The 19,483-nt window shown below is 38.9% G+C and overlaps 1 protein-coding gene across 4 annotated transcripts in view; it reads left to right on the forward strand.

The window, feature by feature from the left end:
- Positions 1-19,483, forward strand: part of RANBP17 (RAN binding protein 17) — a 267,568-nt gene that overhangs the window by 40,263 nt on the left and 207,822 nt on the right. For all 4 annotated transcript variants that reach the window (XM_050962558.1, XM_050962559.1, XM_050962561.1 and 1 more), the window contains 3 exons: positions 3,466-3,659; positions 9,937-10,042; positions 11,640-11,775. In XM_050962558.1, coding sequence (XP_050818515.1) covers positions 3,466-3,659; positions 9,937-10,042; positions 11,640-11,775 — 436 coding nt within the window. The remainder of the gene's footprint in view (positions 1-3,465; positions 3,660-9,936; positions 10,043-11,639; positions 11,776-19,483) is intronic.

Raw genomic sequence — 19,483 nt, forward strand, 5'->3', positions numbered from 1 at the left:
ACTAAGTTCCACTTGCAGAATCTCTTTTGTTGTTGATTTGTGAACTGGAAGGAAGCCCGCTTTACTTTGCAGGGCTTGCAGTTAGGCAAAAAAAACCTTTTACTTGTAAACTGAGCATATTCTATCCATAACTAACTCTCTCTCTCTCTCTCTCTCTCACACAAAAATGAAACACCAGTGTACGTTTTCTATAGTCACTTTTCAGAGAATAACTGTACTTTTGAAGAAAATTGCATAAAGGCGTTGGTTAACATATTTCTGTACTAAATGCCATGACAGCTTGGTTAATAAGATACAAATCTGTGGTGATTCCATATTATTTTTGCTTTGCAGTACATATTTAAGTGAGTACTACCTTCATTTGCTATATAGATTTATGCTTATTGTCCCAGCTAGTAATTTTATTTATTGACTTGACGTTTTATAGCCAAAATCCCTTTTATATTTTAGACAAATTTACCATACGATCACAGCAAATAAAACACCCACAGAAAAAATGTGTTTTGAATGGTTAAAAATGTTTAATACTTCTTCAGGGGTCTCTGTGCATTCCCACTTACAGGATCTAGTTCTTCTAGTGTCGAGCTGCGAAACTGTATAATTAAGCTTTGTCTCCTGTGCGGTGCAGTAGTGCTCTCATGCTAGGATGTTGTCATCATTCATCTCAGTTCCTTTGCTGCAAGACCTAAGTGAAACTACTTCTCAAGTCTGCAAGCATGTTAGCCTGTCCTTTTATAGTGAGTGAGTGAGTCAGTCATATTAAAGTTAGAGTATATGGGGCCACTTGCTTTGGGTTATCTCCTAGGCTCTGTCAGGTCCTGAACTCCACATGGGGTTGAAAAGATGTGCCATCTGCTCAACCATCTTTCCAGAGACAGATGAGCATGTATGGTGCCTATTGTGCCTGGGACAGGCTCATAATCTCCCAAGGGACATCTTGCTGCACTCTCTCTTCTCAGATGAGGAAGAACAGAAAGTTAATATGGCAGGTGCACTTGGCTTCCTTGGACTATCCTAGCATTCCTTTGGGAGTTTTGAGGTCCACCTCTTTGCTGAAGTCTTCTTTAAAAGATCTGACATGCATTTTGCTGCCCTAGCTTCATTGCTCCCCTCATTGAAAGGCCTCAGATTGACCTTCCTGAGGCAAACACTTACTTGGGCTGAGTCTCCTGGTTGATACTGTCTAGTGCTGCATGCTCCAACCAAACAGGACTGCTCTGGCATTGCAGTCTGTGTTGGCACCAAAAATTTCCTCGATGCCCTCCCAGTCGGCACTAGTCAACATCACTATTGAGAGTTAGGCTTTCAGGTCTCCTCATGATCCTGTTCCAGGGAAGAGAAAAGAGGAGGAAGCATTCTGATCTGTTAAAGGAGCCTAAGGAGAAAAAGAAAAGGAGGCATTGTCTCCTTTACTGATGCATGTCTGCTGTGGAGACTGCTTACCTGTTTTGACATCACTCATGGCACACCCACTAGCTGTACATCTAACAGTGGGGAAGGAGAACATACAGGCAGACATCCTCAGCAGGAAATCTTACAACCAGCATGAATGGTCCCTAAATGAGGTAGTATCCTTATTATTATTCAGGCATGGTCAACCACAAATTGACTTGTGTCCAGTCAGAATGCCAAGTGTCCTGTACTGGCACCAGTGGTCACAGAGATAAGAAATCTTTATTGGATGCATTGCTGCTGAATTGGAGCAGTCTTCTCATAGCCTTCGTTCGATACCCAGAGTCATAAGGAAAATCAGAGAGGACAGAGCCCACATCATACTGCTAGCACAAATGTGGCCATGGCAATATTGGCACACTGTTCTGTCCAGAGAACTGTTGGTTCAGCTTCCGTTATGCCCTGTCTTCCTTTCTCAATGGCAAGGGTGTTTTTTTTCATTTATGGCCTCTGCATCCATTATAGCATTACATAAAGAAGTCATTTTGATACCTCACCCCAGCTTTATATCTTCGGCGGTGTCAAATTTTCATCTGTCCCATTATATGTCTCTTCGTATTTTGTTCCTCAGATCCCAGGCTACCCAAGCTTCTGCAGCTTAGATGTTGAGCTTACTCCTTAGCCAAATAAACAGTATTTCTTGGCTTAAAGATGTATTTTGCTAGGGCCAGAGCTGCCTCTGTAGCTGATACTGTAGATGTCTGAGACTGCTATTGTAGAGACTTGCAAAGCAGCAACATGGAGTTCTTCTGCTTATTCTTTCATTAAGCATTATTTGTTGGACTTGGCATTGGGATCTAATGCTCAGTTCTGTAAGGCATTATCATAGCCCAATTTTGCCTAGAATGTCTTGTCCACCATCCTCTAATAGGAGCACTACTTGCTACTTTCTCATAAGTGGAAATGCATTGAGGCCCTTGAAGAAGAAAGCAGGATTATTTACTAGTAACCATTTTTCTTCAAGAGTTATCTCTGTGCATTCACATTGCTCATCTGCCTTTCCCCTCTGCCTCTGAGTTTGTTGTATTTCAGGACTCTGTAGGCTCGGGAGAATGATAGAGGTGTTTGGGGTGTGTGGTAGACCCAGGCCAGTTGGGTACAGCAGAATAGCAGAAGGCAGATATACTGGCCACTGGATTAACAGTTTTCTGTTCCCTGACTGACCAGAGCAGGGGCTGCTCCAGGCTAATGAGAACACCTGACTCTAATTAACCTGCAAAGAGTAAGGTGAGGCCATTCAGTTAATGTGACCACCTGACTCTAAGGCCCTGCTGATACTATAAAAAGGGCTCACTCCAGTCAGACAGGGAAAAGCCAGGGAGCCAGAGGCGAGGAAGTGCGGCTGAAGGGCTGGTTACTGAAGACATCTCAGACCATCGTTAAAGGAGCCCTAAGGTAAGGGTGAAGAAGGGAGAAGCAGGAGAGCTGTGGGGGAAGTGGCCCAGGGAAATGTAGCAACTCTGGCAGTGAAAGGTTGGCTGCCAACAACTGCTACCATTAGGGTCCCTGGGCCGGAACCCGAAGTAGAGAGTGGGCCCGGGTTCCTCCCAACCCACCACTATAGGAACATCTCCTGTGGGGGGAAGTCAGGCCCCTGTCAGGACAGGAGGCTGAACAGAGACTGTGGGAGTTCTCTCACCAACCTCCTTGCAGGCCTTTGATGAAAAGGGCTAAGTAGACTGTAACCCTGGCCCTAGAGAGAGAAGGGCTACGTGGAGGGTCACAGTGAGCCACTGCGGTTAGCATAAACCACCTAGAAGCACAGGACCCATGGGAGCAAGGTCAGAGCTCTGCCACAGGTGTATATGGTCCTTTATATAGATTATATAGTTTAAGACAACGATGACATTCCAGCATGGGTATGCTAATGGACTGCCCAGAGGACACTGCTTTGTTGTACAGTCCTGTAGCTTGATGCTGGAGATGCTAGTTATCACAGATGTGAATGCACAGAGGCGACTCTTAAAGAACAATCGTTTCTAGTAAGTAACTCCTATTTTGTGTGTATTGCAGAGATGGTTTGGAAGATCCTCTGGATGATACAGCTACTGTATTTCAGCAGCTGGAGCAACTCTGCACAGTCAGCAGGTGTGAATATGAAAAGACCTGTGCACTTCTTGTACAGTTGTTTGACCAAAATGCTCAAAACTACCAAAAGCTATTGCATTCTTCTAGTAGGAATCCACTAGAAATCACAGTCCAAGAAGGTTAGTATTTATTTCACATATGATCGAGACTGCATTGTTCTCTGTTATGTGGACTTGAAATGGTGCAAAATTATCCATCTGTGTATGAGAGGGAAGTGTGATCAGGTGGTCTGAGTACATGTCTGGAAAGTAGTAACTCTTCAGTTCTAACCCAATTAGAAGACGGTGGGAGCTGTGAGAACCCATCACTTCTGAAAACCAGGCTTTACATTTCTCAAGTTAGATACCTGAAAACGGAGGGACCTAAACTTGACAGCCATTTTTGAAAATGTAGGCCTTAACTTCTCTGATTTGGCTGCCCCATCTGTAAAATAAATACACTAAGTATCTTTACTTCCCTCTGAGTTTTGTGAGGATTAATTACTAGTATTGGAAAAGCAACTTAGCTATAAAGAGATAGTGTATGTAAATTGTACAATATTCTGTCCTATGTAATATTACATAGATTAATTGTTTGTCTGTCCCTTGTTTAACTTGATCATGTAAATAACTCTTTCCTAGTGTAGCTGTTTTATAGTTATTGCATCTTTATATGACTGAACTGAGTTTTTCCCCCTAATACAGCTGTTCTTTTACAGATGTAATATTTTGGATCGGATATTGCCATTCATACTGCTACTTTTTGTTGACATCTTGGAAATGCGGAGTTAAATGTGGGGAGCCATTTTATTCTAACTTATATAATGCACGTGGTCTGACTCTTTCTCTTACTTCCCTTCCCTATATGCACCTGTCACATTCCCTTTGTGGTCCATTAGCAAACTTGTACTGAAAGGCAGTTTTCTGTTCTCCAGCTGCAGTCTGTACTTCACTGCTGTTATTGGATTCTTCTGTGCATAGAGTCAAAGGGGAATGGTCAATTACAGTAACACAGGAAGGTTCCATAGGTTGATACTTGGGCATAAGAGAAAGTTTGGTGCAGTTTAATTCTGTATTGCTCCTTGCAGAAGAATTCAGTTTCTTTTTCTGCAAACTAAACACTTCTGTTCATGCTGAACAATAAATGTTATATCCCTTAGTTATACATACTTTAATTTAGATGTTTAATGGCTTTTAATGTTACAAAATAAGTTAATATTATATTAAGATTTCATTTTATTATATTGTCTTGCTCTCTGTATCGATGGTGATGCGGTCATGGTTTACTAAAACAATAATCCCCAAGAAATAGGTCATTAACAGTAGTTAACGATTACTTGTGATCTATGGTAATGACTGATTTCTTTGGGATTATTGCTGTTATAAACCATAATTACAGATTATTACAGCAATAATTATTTTGCCAAAGAAAAAAATGTAGTCTAGCTAAGCAGCTGCAAAAGCAAATGCCCTGAACACTTCATATAGTTGAAGTAGAGAAGAACTGGGAAAAGTGTAATGGTAAACTGGTTCTATGTTATATGTGTGAAATTCTGCTTTCCACAAATCAGAATGGAGAGAAAGAGTCATCAGAAAAATAGCCTTTGTTTAAATCTGAGCTACTTCCATAAATGTCAGAGTAACTAGTTTTATGTTTAAATACAAATTGTTGACAAGAGTGTGTGGTTCAAAATAGTGGCTCTGCTATTTGAACCATGCAGCTCTGAAAAGCAGCTGCTGTATGCTGCAGTCTTTTGAAATGGCCAATCTTGATTGGGTGGCTTGCCTTTCAAGTCCCTGGAGCACCTGCTGTTATATGGTCATTTTAGCTATGCAGTCCTGTGGTGTTGCTGCTTCTAGATTGGGTAATCCCTTTAAATTGGCTGCTATATGTTGTGTAATTGCGGAATATTTTTGTGCCTGGGTGGGTCTTTTTTTATTTGGCAGTGGTATCTTTTTTTGGGTGTGTGTGTGGGGAGAGGCTTCTTGAGAACCCCAAATCTAGTAAGTTATTGGGATGGTCTCAATACTCTCTGGAACCCTTCTTAATAATAACAATAAATAATTTTTAATAGAATTTATATGGTCAAATATAAACATTAGCTTGTGAATTCTCAGAACACTCCTGTGAAATAGGTAGACATTCTCTCTTTAAAAAAAACAAAAAACAGATGAGTAAATTGAACCAGAAAAATTAAGGCCAAATTTTCAAAAACATTCAGTAATTATGGTTGCCTCAGTTGTTGCATGTGCAATTTGAGATGTCAAATGTCTGATATAATTTTTTCAGAGTTGCTGTTCAACTGAAGTGCCTCTTTACTTCAGCAGTGTGTAGCACATAAGAAAATTAGGCTGGTAGTGTATTAGGCACCCAAAATCGGTGTTCACTGCTGAAAATTTTGGCATAAGCTACTTGCTTAAATTCTCACTTAGGGTACGTCTAGTTGCAGTGCAGACGTGCCCAAAGAGTCCAAAAAGAGCTGAGTTTAGTGCTCAGCAGCTTCTTGTTCAAACAGCTGGTCTCATGTTCAAACAGTGAGTCATGCTGTTTTCGTAGAGAGGGGCTCTCTTGCAGTGCGTATTTTACCTTCATCATTCTTAGAAACTTGTAAATAAAATATTTTTCATTGCAATGTTTGGCCATTTGGCACATCTTATTTTTTTGCTGTTCCCTTGAATTAGCTTGCTTTTGTAATCATCTTTCTCTGGCTGTGCATTAGCCTCGTGCCATCAGTGATGAGTTCAGCAAGTATTTCACAGTCTTTGGAACACAGTTGTCCCCATAGGAGATTAATAGACACCTCCTTCGTTGATTCACTAATGTTCTGTATAATTACATAAATACAGTTGGTCAATGTATGATACCACATAGCTTTTTAAAAAACAGATTATCTAGAATCCAGGGAACGTTCTCTCGGATTATATATTTGTAGACATTGGCTAAGTGTAAGTGCCTTAACAGGTTAATAGTTCTCCTTTTTAACTTAAATGTTTCCACAGCCATCACAGCAAATCTCATAGATTGTAAGGCCAGAAGAAACCACTAGTCTGATCTCCTATATGTCAGATTGTAGAATTTCATCCAGTACTTCCTGTATACTGCTCAACGAGTGCCAAATCAGCCTGTGACAGAATCACAGAAATAACTTATTTCAAAACTACATGTTTGACTTAGTGTGAGGAGTTAATTTTATAATTTATTGGAATAGAAAAAGACACTAACATTTGGTACTGTTACTCCAGATTCATTTAGGTACATACTGCAGAATCTTTGCAGATAATCATTCCCCCTGCGGTCTTCAGTCAGAGGTCCCCTCTGCCAGTGGGTCTGAGGTCATCTGAATCTATAACATCAATCTTTCCTCAAGTTCGCAGAAGATATATTGGAAGGTCCAGGATAGGCACGTGGGGAGGGGATGAGGGTTGGGGTACAGATGATGGGGCTCCAAGGGCAGCCACTGTCTGGCTGCATTGCATGAAAGCACGTGTAAGGCTACGGATTAAAGATAAGAGCAGAGAGACAGTGCCTCCATGCAACTGGCTCTATCCTTCTGTAGGCTGTGGGGGGCTGACCTCCCTGCTTTCTTATCTTGGAGGTGGTGGCAAACCAACATTTCCTTCACCAAAGAATTTTGAGGAAACTCTGTACTGGAGGGGCAGAAATGAGGAATTGGAAGGAAGTGATGGGGCTGAGGAAATGGCCAAGTGAAGGTCTCAGATATCTAATGAATTTTAAAATAGGTGTCATCAACGTTTCTCCAAAACTGTAAAATTGTTTATTAATGTTCCTTTGTGCCTTAGAAGTAAAAATAAACATTACCTTATGTATCACTAAGCTTTATCTGCTGGTGATTTCAAATTCTATTGCAAAAGTTTTTGCAAGATAGTTAAAATATAGATCAGAATGCTCTGTTATAAATATTTGTATTGAAAATCATGTCCCCTTTGTTTGCGTTCTGTGGTACATTTTAGTGTCTATTTTATCATTGCTTGTGTTCTTCCGATTTGATTACTATCACAAGGTTTAAATGAAGGGCCTGATTTTGTTATTTTTACATCAGAGTAACTCCACTAATTGAAATGGAGTTATCCCTGATTTACACCAATGTGAGAAATCAGGATCTGACCTTTAAAGCATAGGTGTGTACCTTGGAAAGATTTAGCTGAGTGGGCTTGGGCAGAGAAAATTCATTGCCCTTCAGTTCTGGACTTTCAGAATGTGTCAGTGTAAATCTTGGGGGAAATTAATTGAAGCTTAGTGGTATACAAATGAAGAATTCAGCAAAAAATGTGAAACAAACATCAAACACTCTAATTTTTGCAAATTAGAACATGCTATACATATATCAAAATCTCTGTTATACACTTCTTAGAATATTAGTATGTTTTTTAAAAGGAAAACATTGCAGTGTTCACGTGTCTAGGTTTTCCTTGGCATTCAATATTGAAACGTGATTTGGTCAAATCTAAGTCTCCAAGGCCTTGTCTTCACTAAGGAAAACAGGTCTGTTCATAACTTGAGGTAAAATCCTAGTGAAGACAAGGCAGTTTCTGGTTTTCACATAATTTAACTGGTGGAATATGCTCCGCCATAACCTTAACTCGTGTGTAAACTACCTTGTCTTCACTAGGATTCTACTTTGAATTAGTTAACTTGAGTTAGCAGTACAGCTTTTTTCCTAGTGAAGATCCAGGCCAGGAGTAGCATTGTAGTTGAGGGGACATGTTAATGTGCAACGGGAAGCTCCAACAATCTGATAAATCTCTTACAATGAATCTCTTAGATCAGGCACTGAGGTGACGCCACCTTATGAGAAAATACTATTTTAATACTATTATACCGTTTTTTCCCAGTAGAGGCTATTGCTGGTTACTGCGGCTCATGGTTAAATACAAATAATTTAGTTTCCATGGTCTAAATAGGTACCATTATTAAAGATCAGGGTCTTGTAGTTAAACTATGTGGGAGAAATTTAAATTGTCCTAATTTATGCCACATGGCATTGGATTTCCTGAGTTTCTGGGATACACAGTTTACATGATCTGCAGGTATAAAAACTCTTTCAAGGTCTACAGGGCTAGTACTGTAACAATCCTGAAGATCCTATGCTTGTCAGCATGGAGCTTACAGTATGCATCTTGTCTAAGCCCCATTGGCAATGCATACAGACCTTGTAAGCACAAGGGCGGTAGGTATGGATCTTGCAAAATTTACATATTGATCCTACAGATATTCTAATGGTTGGGTTGTACCTGAAGACCCTGTAAGCTCTGAAGTGGCACTCACATAGCTTACAAGATTGGCAAAATGGGCCTGCAAAGCTTTTAATGGATAAGATGTACCTTCAAAACTTTTCAGCTCTGACGGCAGTGCCTGCGGCCCTTGAAAACTACATGATTGAAAGCTACTAATTTTCTGGAACAGGAAATATTTAACTCTAAGGGCATACAGGCTTCATCCTGTGTCTGCAAAACTTCTAATTTCATTGGCTCAGAACTAGAGAATTTATAAACTATCAAGAGTGTCTCTGAAGTTTTTTAATTCCTTATTTGAATGAGAGATAACAAACTACGCTGGCTGTGCCTGTGGAATTCATAAATTTTGCCAGACCTGAAGCTTATAAATCCTGTAGCAACCTCATAGACTCCCTAAAGTTAAAATAATTATTGAGAATAACTCCCAAATGAACTCCACAACCTTTAAAAACTTACATTAATAAAACATTTGAGTTTCTAGACTAAGCGGTATCTGAGGTGAAATGCCAGGAAAAAATAGAAGTCTTGTCAAAAAGCAAAAAAAAATTCTTTCATTTTCCTAGCCTGAACTAACTTCCATAAAGGAAAAAAACAAAAACAACTCCTCTTATGGTTAAAGACCAGATGTGAGAGCATTCAGATAGAAGGGAGAGTTAAAACTGAGGTGTGTATAGCACCTCATCCTCTTAAAATGGAAATCAAATTACAACTTTAACTATGGAATTGCTACCACAGTTGATATATCCTGTGGATAGGTTCTGCAGGCTGCTAATAACTTGGACATTGCTGAGTCATACTGATAGTCTGGATAGAGCTCCTCCTTCCTCCGAGCAACTGGTACTGGGCTGTATCAGAGAGAGGATACTGAACAATATGGAAGTCCAGTCTGCTCTAGTCTAAATGCCTCTGTTCATGTTTATAGTTAAGTTTTTTTTTTTAAAGAGGAAGAAACCCTCAAATTTGGCCTTTTCACTTGTCAGTGCTCGATTGTTCCTAAGTGTATAATTTTGATTAGTTTGTCTAGTCCACTTTAAAATGTCTTAATGGATGATGCTTCTACCGCTACTCTTGCAGACTCTTCCACAGTCATATGTCTTACAGAACTATACTCTGCTAATGTAGTTGTTTACTGGAGGGTTTTTTCTTTCTTTCTTAATGTTAGGACGTCTGGCATGGCTGGTATATCTTGTTGGTACTGTTGTAGGAGGAAGATTAACTTACACCAGTACAGATGAACATGATGCCATGGATGGAGAATTGTCCTGTCGGTAAGTATATTGTTAAAACAAACCAAAACAGGGGTTATGTGTTTTTTCACATCTATTGGTAAACAAGAGATGCCCAAACTTTGCTCAGTTGTTGGATGCATTGTTGTCTGCCACAAACTCAAGGGCTTTACTTAATTTGTGTGAATTTGAGCCAGTTGCAACCGTGTTCCTTCATCTTTCAGTATGTTGGTGTGGTTCTAGGTCTCAGGATGTAGTGTTTTCATCCTGATCTGAGTGGCCAGGCAGTAAGTCACTTAGAGCTAGAATTTCAGAATTGCCCTCTCATTTTCTGTGCCCCAGTTTTTGAGTGTCCAACTTTGGATGATTGTGGTTGAGCACCTGCACCTACCGTTTGTTATGTGTATAGACTTAAAAAGGTAGTTATTATTTATTATGTACATGGACTTAAAATGGTAGTTTTGCTAATTGTTAGTTTTATCATTTGTTCATTTCTTGCATTGCTTCCTTCATTTTAATCACATGAGTTTGCAAGTAGGGAACTCAATGGCAACTGCAGATTCTCAGCACCTTTGAAAATTAGGCAATAGACATTTGAAGTCAAATACTCAGAATTTGAGGCCACTTTTAAGACCATGGGAGAGGTTGTTGTGGATGATACCACATTCTCTGTGATACATAGGGGAGTCCCACTTGCCCTGGCGTTACACCCAGCACACTTGAAAAAGGACTTACACACTTAGAATTGGCTAATGATGCCTATATTTACATCCTCATTTCAGGCTTCACTAATCTGCCTTGGACTCGGCATCATTATTGATGTTCCACTGTATTATTAAATGTGAGAGGGTATTTTAAAACACTGACGTTGTGTATCTGGCTTCTAATCCAAATACAAAAAAATTGCATATTTCAGAATTAGAAAAAAGTCATAGTAATTTTCAGAGCAACCAAATAAATTGTCAGAGAATTAGTACTTAAAGAATTAAGTATGAACACAAGGAGGAGGAAAATGAGAAGCAAGAGCTGTCACATTTTAGAAAGAAAGGCTCAGATCTTTAACTAGTTTAAATTAAAGTAGCTACTCTGAAATCAATACAGATACGCACACAGACATCAGCTGAGAATCTGGCCCAAAAACACAATTTTCATTCAAACCTAAGTAGTAAAGAATGGAGTAAGAGACAGACAGATAATGTATCACATACTGCATAAACAAGGTTGTTTTCTTCATAGAACTTTTTTCATCATTTTCCATTAAATGCAAACAGTTCTTTACCCTTAAAGTAATTTACTTTGCATTTGCATTTTGAGTTCTGATGCTTCTTAGCTGTAGTAGCTAATGTTTTCATTATATAAATGCTGTTCTAAGAAAAAGAGTATTTTGCCAGTTGACAGAAGTATAAAAATGTATTTCAAGTGACAGAGCATAGTTTAGCAAGAAGCATGGTGTTGATGTGCAGCTGTGAGTGGTGGTCATTTTAGTAGTTTATAAAAGAAGGAAATGCAAGGAAGAAAAGTAGCAAACACTAGCTTAGGCAAATCAATAATGGCTGATGGACCCATGAGAAATTAGCTGTCAGAATATTGTTTATGTCTTTGAAAATTCCTCCTGAGAATGTTTTCCCTTGTCATTAAGAGTTTTTCAGCTGATATCGTTGATGGATGCCCAGTTACCACGGTCTAGTAATGAAAAAGTAGAACTCGCGATTCTCTGGTTTTTGGATCAATTCCGTAAAACATATGTGGGGGATCAGCTTCAGCGCACCTCAAAGGTAAGTCTTTGCAGCAAACAAGATTTGTGTAATTAAAATGAAGAAATTTCTGTAGGAAATGGGTTACTAATATGTCTTAAGTGTATGTGTAAAAAGATGTGCAGGAGTGAAAACTGAAGACATTATCTGATGGATATTAAGCTTATACTTAATTTGTTAATTTCATATCATTTGAGAGGATTTAGCACCTTGAAAATTTCAAGGTTTGGCATGCAGAGAGTTAATATTTTTAACAGTTGTATTCATTTAACAGTTTTAGATTACTTTGCATTTCAGTTTTTTATTTCAAACATTTAACTGGGTTCTGCTATATTGTGTTATATTTCACATCTGGGTATACAAGATTTATTCTTTTAATAGTTCTTTTCTTTTGACAGTTACTCATTTATGCAGCTTCCACTGTATTTCTCACATTACTTGGCTTTTCTGCATTTTAAATAGGGAAGGAAGAGGGAAAAGTGAGATGCATTCTTGGAAGAAGCAGCAGTTAATTCACCTTAACTGTAGGGGACAGTCATAATATAGATGTTATAAAGAGAGCATCAGTAAGATGAGATCAGTTGATCTTGAGAAAGATTGAAGGAATTTTGTTTGAGCCCCAAGCAAATCTTTAGCAAGATTTTTGACAGTAACTAAGTTTTTTTTTTTGTTTTTGTTTTTGTTTTTGTTTTTTTTACTTATTGTACCATGTTTTCTGGTGAACAGTCCCAAACCAAAGAATTATTTTATCCCCTTTGGTTTGAATCATAGTTCAGGGTTATTAAATGGCTCCTTACTTTGATATTAAAAAATAAAGTTTTATAATTTGCGGAATTACTTTTTCACGGAAACGTAAGTATTGCATCAATTGCCAGAGCTCTTTTGTGTTTTTCAAATATGACATATTGCTTTATAATATTACAATAACAGATTCTGCTCCTGCTCAAATCTGACAAAATTCCCATTGACTGAAATTCAGTGGAAGCAAGATTGTGTCATAATCATTCTGATCAACAATATCTGATTTTTGTCAGGTGGTAAATAAATACATTGATGTCCTAATTCTCCCTATTGTGTGTGGGCTCTTGCTGTCTGGGTTTGGTGCTGGGTGGAAATGACCTATTACAGCATACTGTACTCCATCATGCATTACCAGACTGTCATGGGTTTTTTAGCACCCTCTCCCAGCCAATCCAGCAGAAGCTGTGCCTTCCATTATCATTCTGGTATAGGAGTAGTGCTGATGTACAACTGGGGGAAGAATTTGGGTCTGGGGGAAATGATGTCTTAAAAATGAAGTATTAACACAAATGCCTGGAGCTTCCCTGTCAAAAGAAAGATGTAAAGCTTGAGTTCTTGCACACTAAACCATAACATTATGCACATGAAATTTATTATGGTAATCCATGTATTTTACTGGCTGAGAAGTCTTAAAATTGCTGTCACAACTGCCATTCATATGAAAGTTTAGCTAGTTAACTGTTGATTAAAATGTTCCTAAATAGCAAAAATGTTTTAAATTTGACTCCTTGCATGAATGGAGTCTTATTGGCCTCACCACTTAATATCTTGAGGCCTATTACTCCCCTCCTGTACTAAAACCTGATAAAGGAAGAGATTTGACCCAGAATTTTCCATTATGCGGACTGTACCCAAGTACACAAAGTCAGAGGAGACTTGTGCATGTTGGATCCTCTCTGTTTGTGGGTCTGACCCCTGGTTTTTCTGTTATCAACAGAAGTTACATACCTGTTCTTGCAATTAGCTCCATACATGTGGAATCCTGTGTGTAGAGCCATATTGAAGTTGATGTATTTTTAAAAACTGATCCCAAAGTATATTTATTTGATATTTTACATGTATGAGAAAAACAGAAAGCAGAACTTGTGCTATCTTTTTATTGTTTTTTTTCTTGCTCTAGTGGCATTTGTAGCAGCAGATGGCATTCTTTCCTTGCAGTTGTAAATCCTCTGGTACTGCATATTGCTGGCAGGTAGCTACAAATATGCAATAAAAAGATTCACACTTGGAAGCAGAAAAACAGATATATATCAATTGGCTAAGTTAATATCCATTTATATAAGTATTCACCATGGTTCAGATTGTTGTATTTACAGAACAGATAATGGATATTCTGCATGTTTCAGCCATATTGAGAGAGTTTGAAATACACCTCTACCCCATTATAATGCCACCCGATATAACATTAATTTGGATATAACGCGGTAAAGCAGCGCTCTGGGGACAGTAGGGCTGCGCGCTCCAGTGGATCAAAGCAAGTTCGATATAATGCAGTTTCACCTATAATGCGGTAAGATTTTTTGGCTCCTGAGGACAGTGTTATATTGAGGTAGAGGTGTAGTCTTAGGTGAACATTGTTAAATTTGATCTTATGTTCATATACTTAGAAACAAGCAGTGATTAGAGAAAACTGAGTAATCTAACTTAATTACAAGACTTGTTCTACGGTTAGTGTAATGCAGCAAAGTTTCTTTTGGCTTGTTGGTGATAATTTGGAGCTACATTTAAAAAATATTTTATCCAAAACCTCCTATGGCAATTTAAGAATAACATCAAATACAGAGATTGTAGGAAAGACCATGAAAATAATTTGGCAAATTCATTGCCTATGATCTATTGTTCATTCAATGGTCGTCTTTCTAAGTATACTGAAAAAGCCTCGAAGGCTGCTCCCATAGTGCCACTACATATTTGCGGTGCCACTGAGCGGGTGCTACTATATTGTCAATGTAAAAGTAATGTACTAGGACATAGTCTTTTTGATTTGTACACATTAACATATGTAATATGTTTCTAAGTGCTACTGGGTCATATTCTCTGGTACGGTATAGTGCAGTGCTACTGGTGTATTTTTAAACTAAAGCTGATGTAGCTGGCCCAACCAGACTAACCCCACTGTAAGGCTAATTCTGTGGTGGCACATTGTTGACATAGGTGCCGTTACTATAGCAGGAAAGAGGTGTGTCTGGAACTGCCCTGGGCTGTGCTGATCTTGAGATGTGTTTTCAACTCTTTGGACAACGAACAGCTGTTCTAACATGGTGCTTGGAGTCTGCCCCTGAACAGAATAGTATTTGGATCAAAGCAGTGCAGAGAAGAACTTTTTAAACCAGATTTGTGCCACCAGCCATCTGTTAGCAGATCAGCCTCATACGAGGATCTGGCCCATTATTTCAGCAGCCAAAGTCTTATTTATTACGGGATACTTTGTGTTTCATTATTTGACTCATTTATTAAATGGGTTTTATGTCAGTATTCTTAACTTGTGACCAATATGTACATTTATTTTTGTGGTGTTATTATTTAAGGTGATTATTTCTTCCTGTTCAGAAAATGTAAGTGATAGGGGAAACATCATGAATATTTGAGGGAAATAATATACATCCTCAAGAGGGAAGTTACCCTTTCTCTTACATGTATTATGTTTTGTATTGCTAAAGTGCGTTTTTTGAGGCTATTTAAGAGGATACATTTTAGCCAGATACATGCCCCAAGTAGCAATCTGGTATATGTGAGCGGTGAGGATTGATATCCTAGTGAGATCGTGGGGTGTTTCCTTCCTCCTGACTGGCAGAGTTGAAACTTCCTCAGTCACTTGATTTCCCTTTTGGGCTTGGGATAAATGACCAGGTCTTTGACTAGGGGGAAGGAGTAATGGGCAGGAGTGCTTTCCTGGTCCATTGTCAGTGGTTGGCAAACTTCGCCTACACCTTTGAAATTTACTTTTGATGGGGCATTGTTGATATACAGTCACAAGTATTGAGAGCCAGCAGTAGATGGTTTAGGTCTACAGGAAACCATCACTGTATTGTGTTTAGAAAGAAGTTTTACCTTTCCACAAATTGGTTTTGGGTTGGGTAGGTGGGCGTGTGTGTGTGTGTGCATGCACACGTGTAGGTTGAGAGGAAGTTTAAAGTTACTGTACAGCAGGCATTCTCAGACTCTTTAATTATGTTTACTGCAATTTAATAGAGAGATTATCAGGTGATCTCTCCTGTCATCAGTATTCATATTACTTTCCCATAGCAAGTACAAAAAATGCTTAAATGGAAGAGTAATATTAGGAAAGTAAGGAGTGTATTTTCAGCTGTCTTTTTATAGTGTTTAGTAGCAGGAAACAGGTCAGCACAAGATAATCTGTAAGTGCTACATAGGCCACCAGCAAGTGCTCAGTATGTCGACAATGGTCCATGGACCACAGCTTGAGAACTTCTGCACTGTGCTAGAGCTGCAATGAATGTTTAATTTAGTCATAGGAAGAGGGCTGGTTTGGACGATTATGGCTTGGGGAGACACATCTCACTGGATCTGGGCTCTTTGGTTCTCATCAGTTTGTGGCTTGATATTACTCTGGGTAAATCTGAATATAGCACATTGGAGAGGTTTTTTTTCTGAGTAATAAATAATGGGAGTACAACTCAGTTGATAAAATGTATACGCTTAATAAGTTTGATAAAAGTTATGGCGGTCACTTAAACCAGGTCAACTTGGTGGTGTTTGCATATCCTGACCTCACAGTAATAGCAACTATCATTACTACTAACAATGTGCTGTTAAGTTTCTCAAACATTTAAAGTTTATAGTAAAGTTATAAAAAGTTACTCTTGGCTTACATTTCCTTTTCCTTTTATAGACTGAGTTGCTATGTTTCTAGTATACAAAGTTAAAAACATACATATGTACATACATACTCAGATGTCTCACAACACTCTTGAGCAAACTGTATTTTTAAAAACAAAAGACTCCTTTTAACTGCCAGCTCTTTGTAACTTCTGTGGTTTTGTTTTTTGATTATGGTAGTAAGTATGTACTAGATTTGAAGGTGGAGATGGGATTTACTCACTAGACTGTTCTAGTGGTTTTACATATTTTATAACCTGATATTTTTTTTAAAAAGAAATTAAATTCAAAATGTTAAAGTGCTGAATGAATTCAGAATCAGGGCTCTAATACTATCCATCATTTGTGTCGTTTTGTGGCCTCTATCTTTAGTCTTCCTCCCGCTCCCCATTTCCCTTCCTCCCCATCACCAAGGATTAAGGATTATGTCTACCTTAATTATGCACTTATTATCTTTACTTTGTACAGCATGTGATGCTATTTAACAGCATTTAACCTTGGGTTGTATTTTTAGGATTGGGTCATTCTACAGCAATTTCCAAAACACTTTGGGCCAGAATTGGGTCCTATTACACCTTTGGGTGAGGGCAGCCTTGTGGAAGCAGAATTAGTAAGAGCAAGTGTTTTGATTTGGCTGTGGCTCTTATCAGATCTTCATCACAGATTAGTCCTATTAGGATCAGAAGTGATCTTCCTGAGGACTTGTGGGGTTAGGCAGGGGAATACCCTGGTTAAAATGTACAGACAACTCCCACATTCTGGCCCAGAAACCTGTTCCATTCATCTGGTTGCAGATGAACCTGCAGGGTATGAACTCGACAAATTTTGAGAGGAGACCAGAACTGGATCCAGTAGCTCCAGTGAGCTTGTCTGCCTTTTTACCTATTTGTGCATATGCTTGAGAAGGGTGTGTTTTAGCTCCTAATTCAAATGATCAGGTTTAGCAAGTATGTATCTGACTGCTTCAGAAGTATCTGTAACACAAAACATTTTCAGTTTCACATTCCAGTACGAACCATTTTAAAATAAAAGTTTCAAATTTGAAATCCAACGGGCCAGATTCTTGGTTTAGTCTAACAGATGTTTTGGAGCATGAGCTTTCGTGGATGAATACCCACCTCGTCAGATGCATGTAGTGGAAGTTTCCAGGAGCAGGTATATATGTGCAAGCAAGCTAGAGATAACGAGGTTAGTTCAATCAAGGAGGATGAGGCCCTGTTCTAGCAGTTGAGGTGTGAAAACCAAGGGAGGAGAAACTGGTTTTGTAGTTGGCAAGCCTTTCACAGTCTTTGTTTAATCCTGAGCTGATGGTGTCAAATTTGCAGATGAACTGTGAAGCTCAGTAGGTTCTCTTTGAAGTCTGGTCCTGAAGTTTTAGTATATTGCCATTCCTAATATCTGATTTGTGACTGTTTATCCTTTTCCATGCAACAAACTTCAATGCCAAATCTGCCCACATATCTACACCAGCGACACCATCACAGGACCTAACCAGATCAGCCACACCATCACCGGTTCATTCACCTGCACGTCCACCAATGTAATATACGCCATCATATGACAGCAATGTCCCTCTGCTATGTACATCGGCCAAACTGGACAGTCTCTACGGAAAAGGATAAACGGACACAAATCAGATATTAGGAATGGCAGTATACGAAAACCTGTAGGAGAACACTTCAACCTCCCTGGCCACACTATAGCAGACCTTAAGGTGGCCATTCTTCAGCAAAAAAGCTTCAGGACCAGACTTCAAAGAGAACCTGCTGAGCTTCAGTTTATCTGCAAATTTGACACCATCAGCTCAGGATTAAACAAAGATTGTGAATGGCTTGCCAACTACAAAACCAGTTTCTCCTCCCTTGGTTTTCACACCTCAACTGCTAGAACAGGGCCTCATCCTCCCTGATTGAAATAACCTCGTTATCTAGCTTGCTTGCATATATATACCTGTCCCTGGAAATTTCCACTACATGCATCTGATGAATGGGTATTCACCCACGAAAGCTCATGCTCCAAAACATGTGTTAGTCTATAAGGTGCCACAGGATTCTTTGCTGCTTTTACAGATCCAGACTAACACGGCTACCCCTCTGATACTTGGTTTAGTCTGAGAATGTAACGGAGGCTGATTGTCTTTCCCTGGCTCTATCCTAACCCCAGTGTAGGTTAGAGCAGTCTGGGGGCTGTTCTAATCTACACTAAATGGCAATGGTTCCCAAGGGACCGCTCTTGGGAAACCATTCCGGTTCAGGAATACTGGGGTATAGTGTGTTCTGACTGGCCTTGCTTCTTCATGCCCCGTGCATTACGATGAAGAGGTGCAATGGTAGAGATTCTAGAGTAAGAGCAAGCTCTCATGCCTAGCTGAGGAGATATGGACAGTTTTAATCCATTTGTGCCAGCTGAGCCGTCCAGGGAATCTGGCCCAGTATTCTCATTTGGGTATAGAAGCTGTGGAGAAGGGTAAATGGCAGACATTATTGTATTTTAGTTATTCACAGTAAAAGTTATTCCTAGATTGGGGCATGATTGTGAAGTGGGTTAACTAATTATTGCTTTTGGGGGGGGGGGAAGAGATCTTTTGCTGTATATTATGTATAATACCGTCACATTCCATCTATTCGTCTGTCTAATCAATATAAAGAATGTCAAGCTATTAAATAATATTTTGGACTACATTCACATTAAGATATGTTTCCAATCTTTTAACTTGTAAATGTAAAATATGAGCTTTTGAGAAATAGAGCTGCATCATAATAAACAAAAATTAGGAGAGTAAGAATTAGACAACAGTATATTGTAGGGGAAGAAAGGAGCAAAATATGTTGATTTTATGATAATTTTCAGCCTTGGTAAATGTAATTTGCAATTGCTAAAAGCACAATCCAAGGGTATTCTGACATTATATAGGCACTTTTTGAATTTAGGGCCAGGTTCGTTCTCTAATGCAGAACGTCTGTTACAACGACTTACATTGATATCCTTTTTCTACATTCATTATTTATTTGATTGTCTTCTCTGCGGGCATGATAACATTAGAGCTGGCAGGAACAATAAATACGTGTACAGAATTTGGCTACTTTTG

Source organism: Gopherus flavomarginatus, chromosome 7 (assembly GCF_025201925.1).
Source record: "Gopherus flavomarginatus isolate rGopFla2 chromosome 7, rGopFla2.mat.asm, whole genome shotgun sequence".
NCBI lineage: Eukaryota > Metazoa > Chordata > Testudines > Testudinidae > Gopherus > Gopherus flavomarginatus.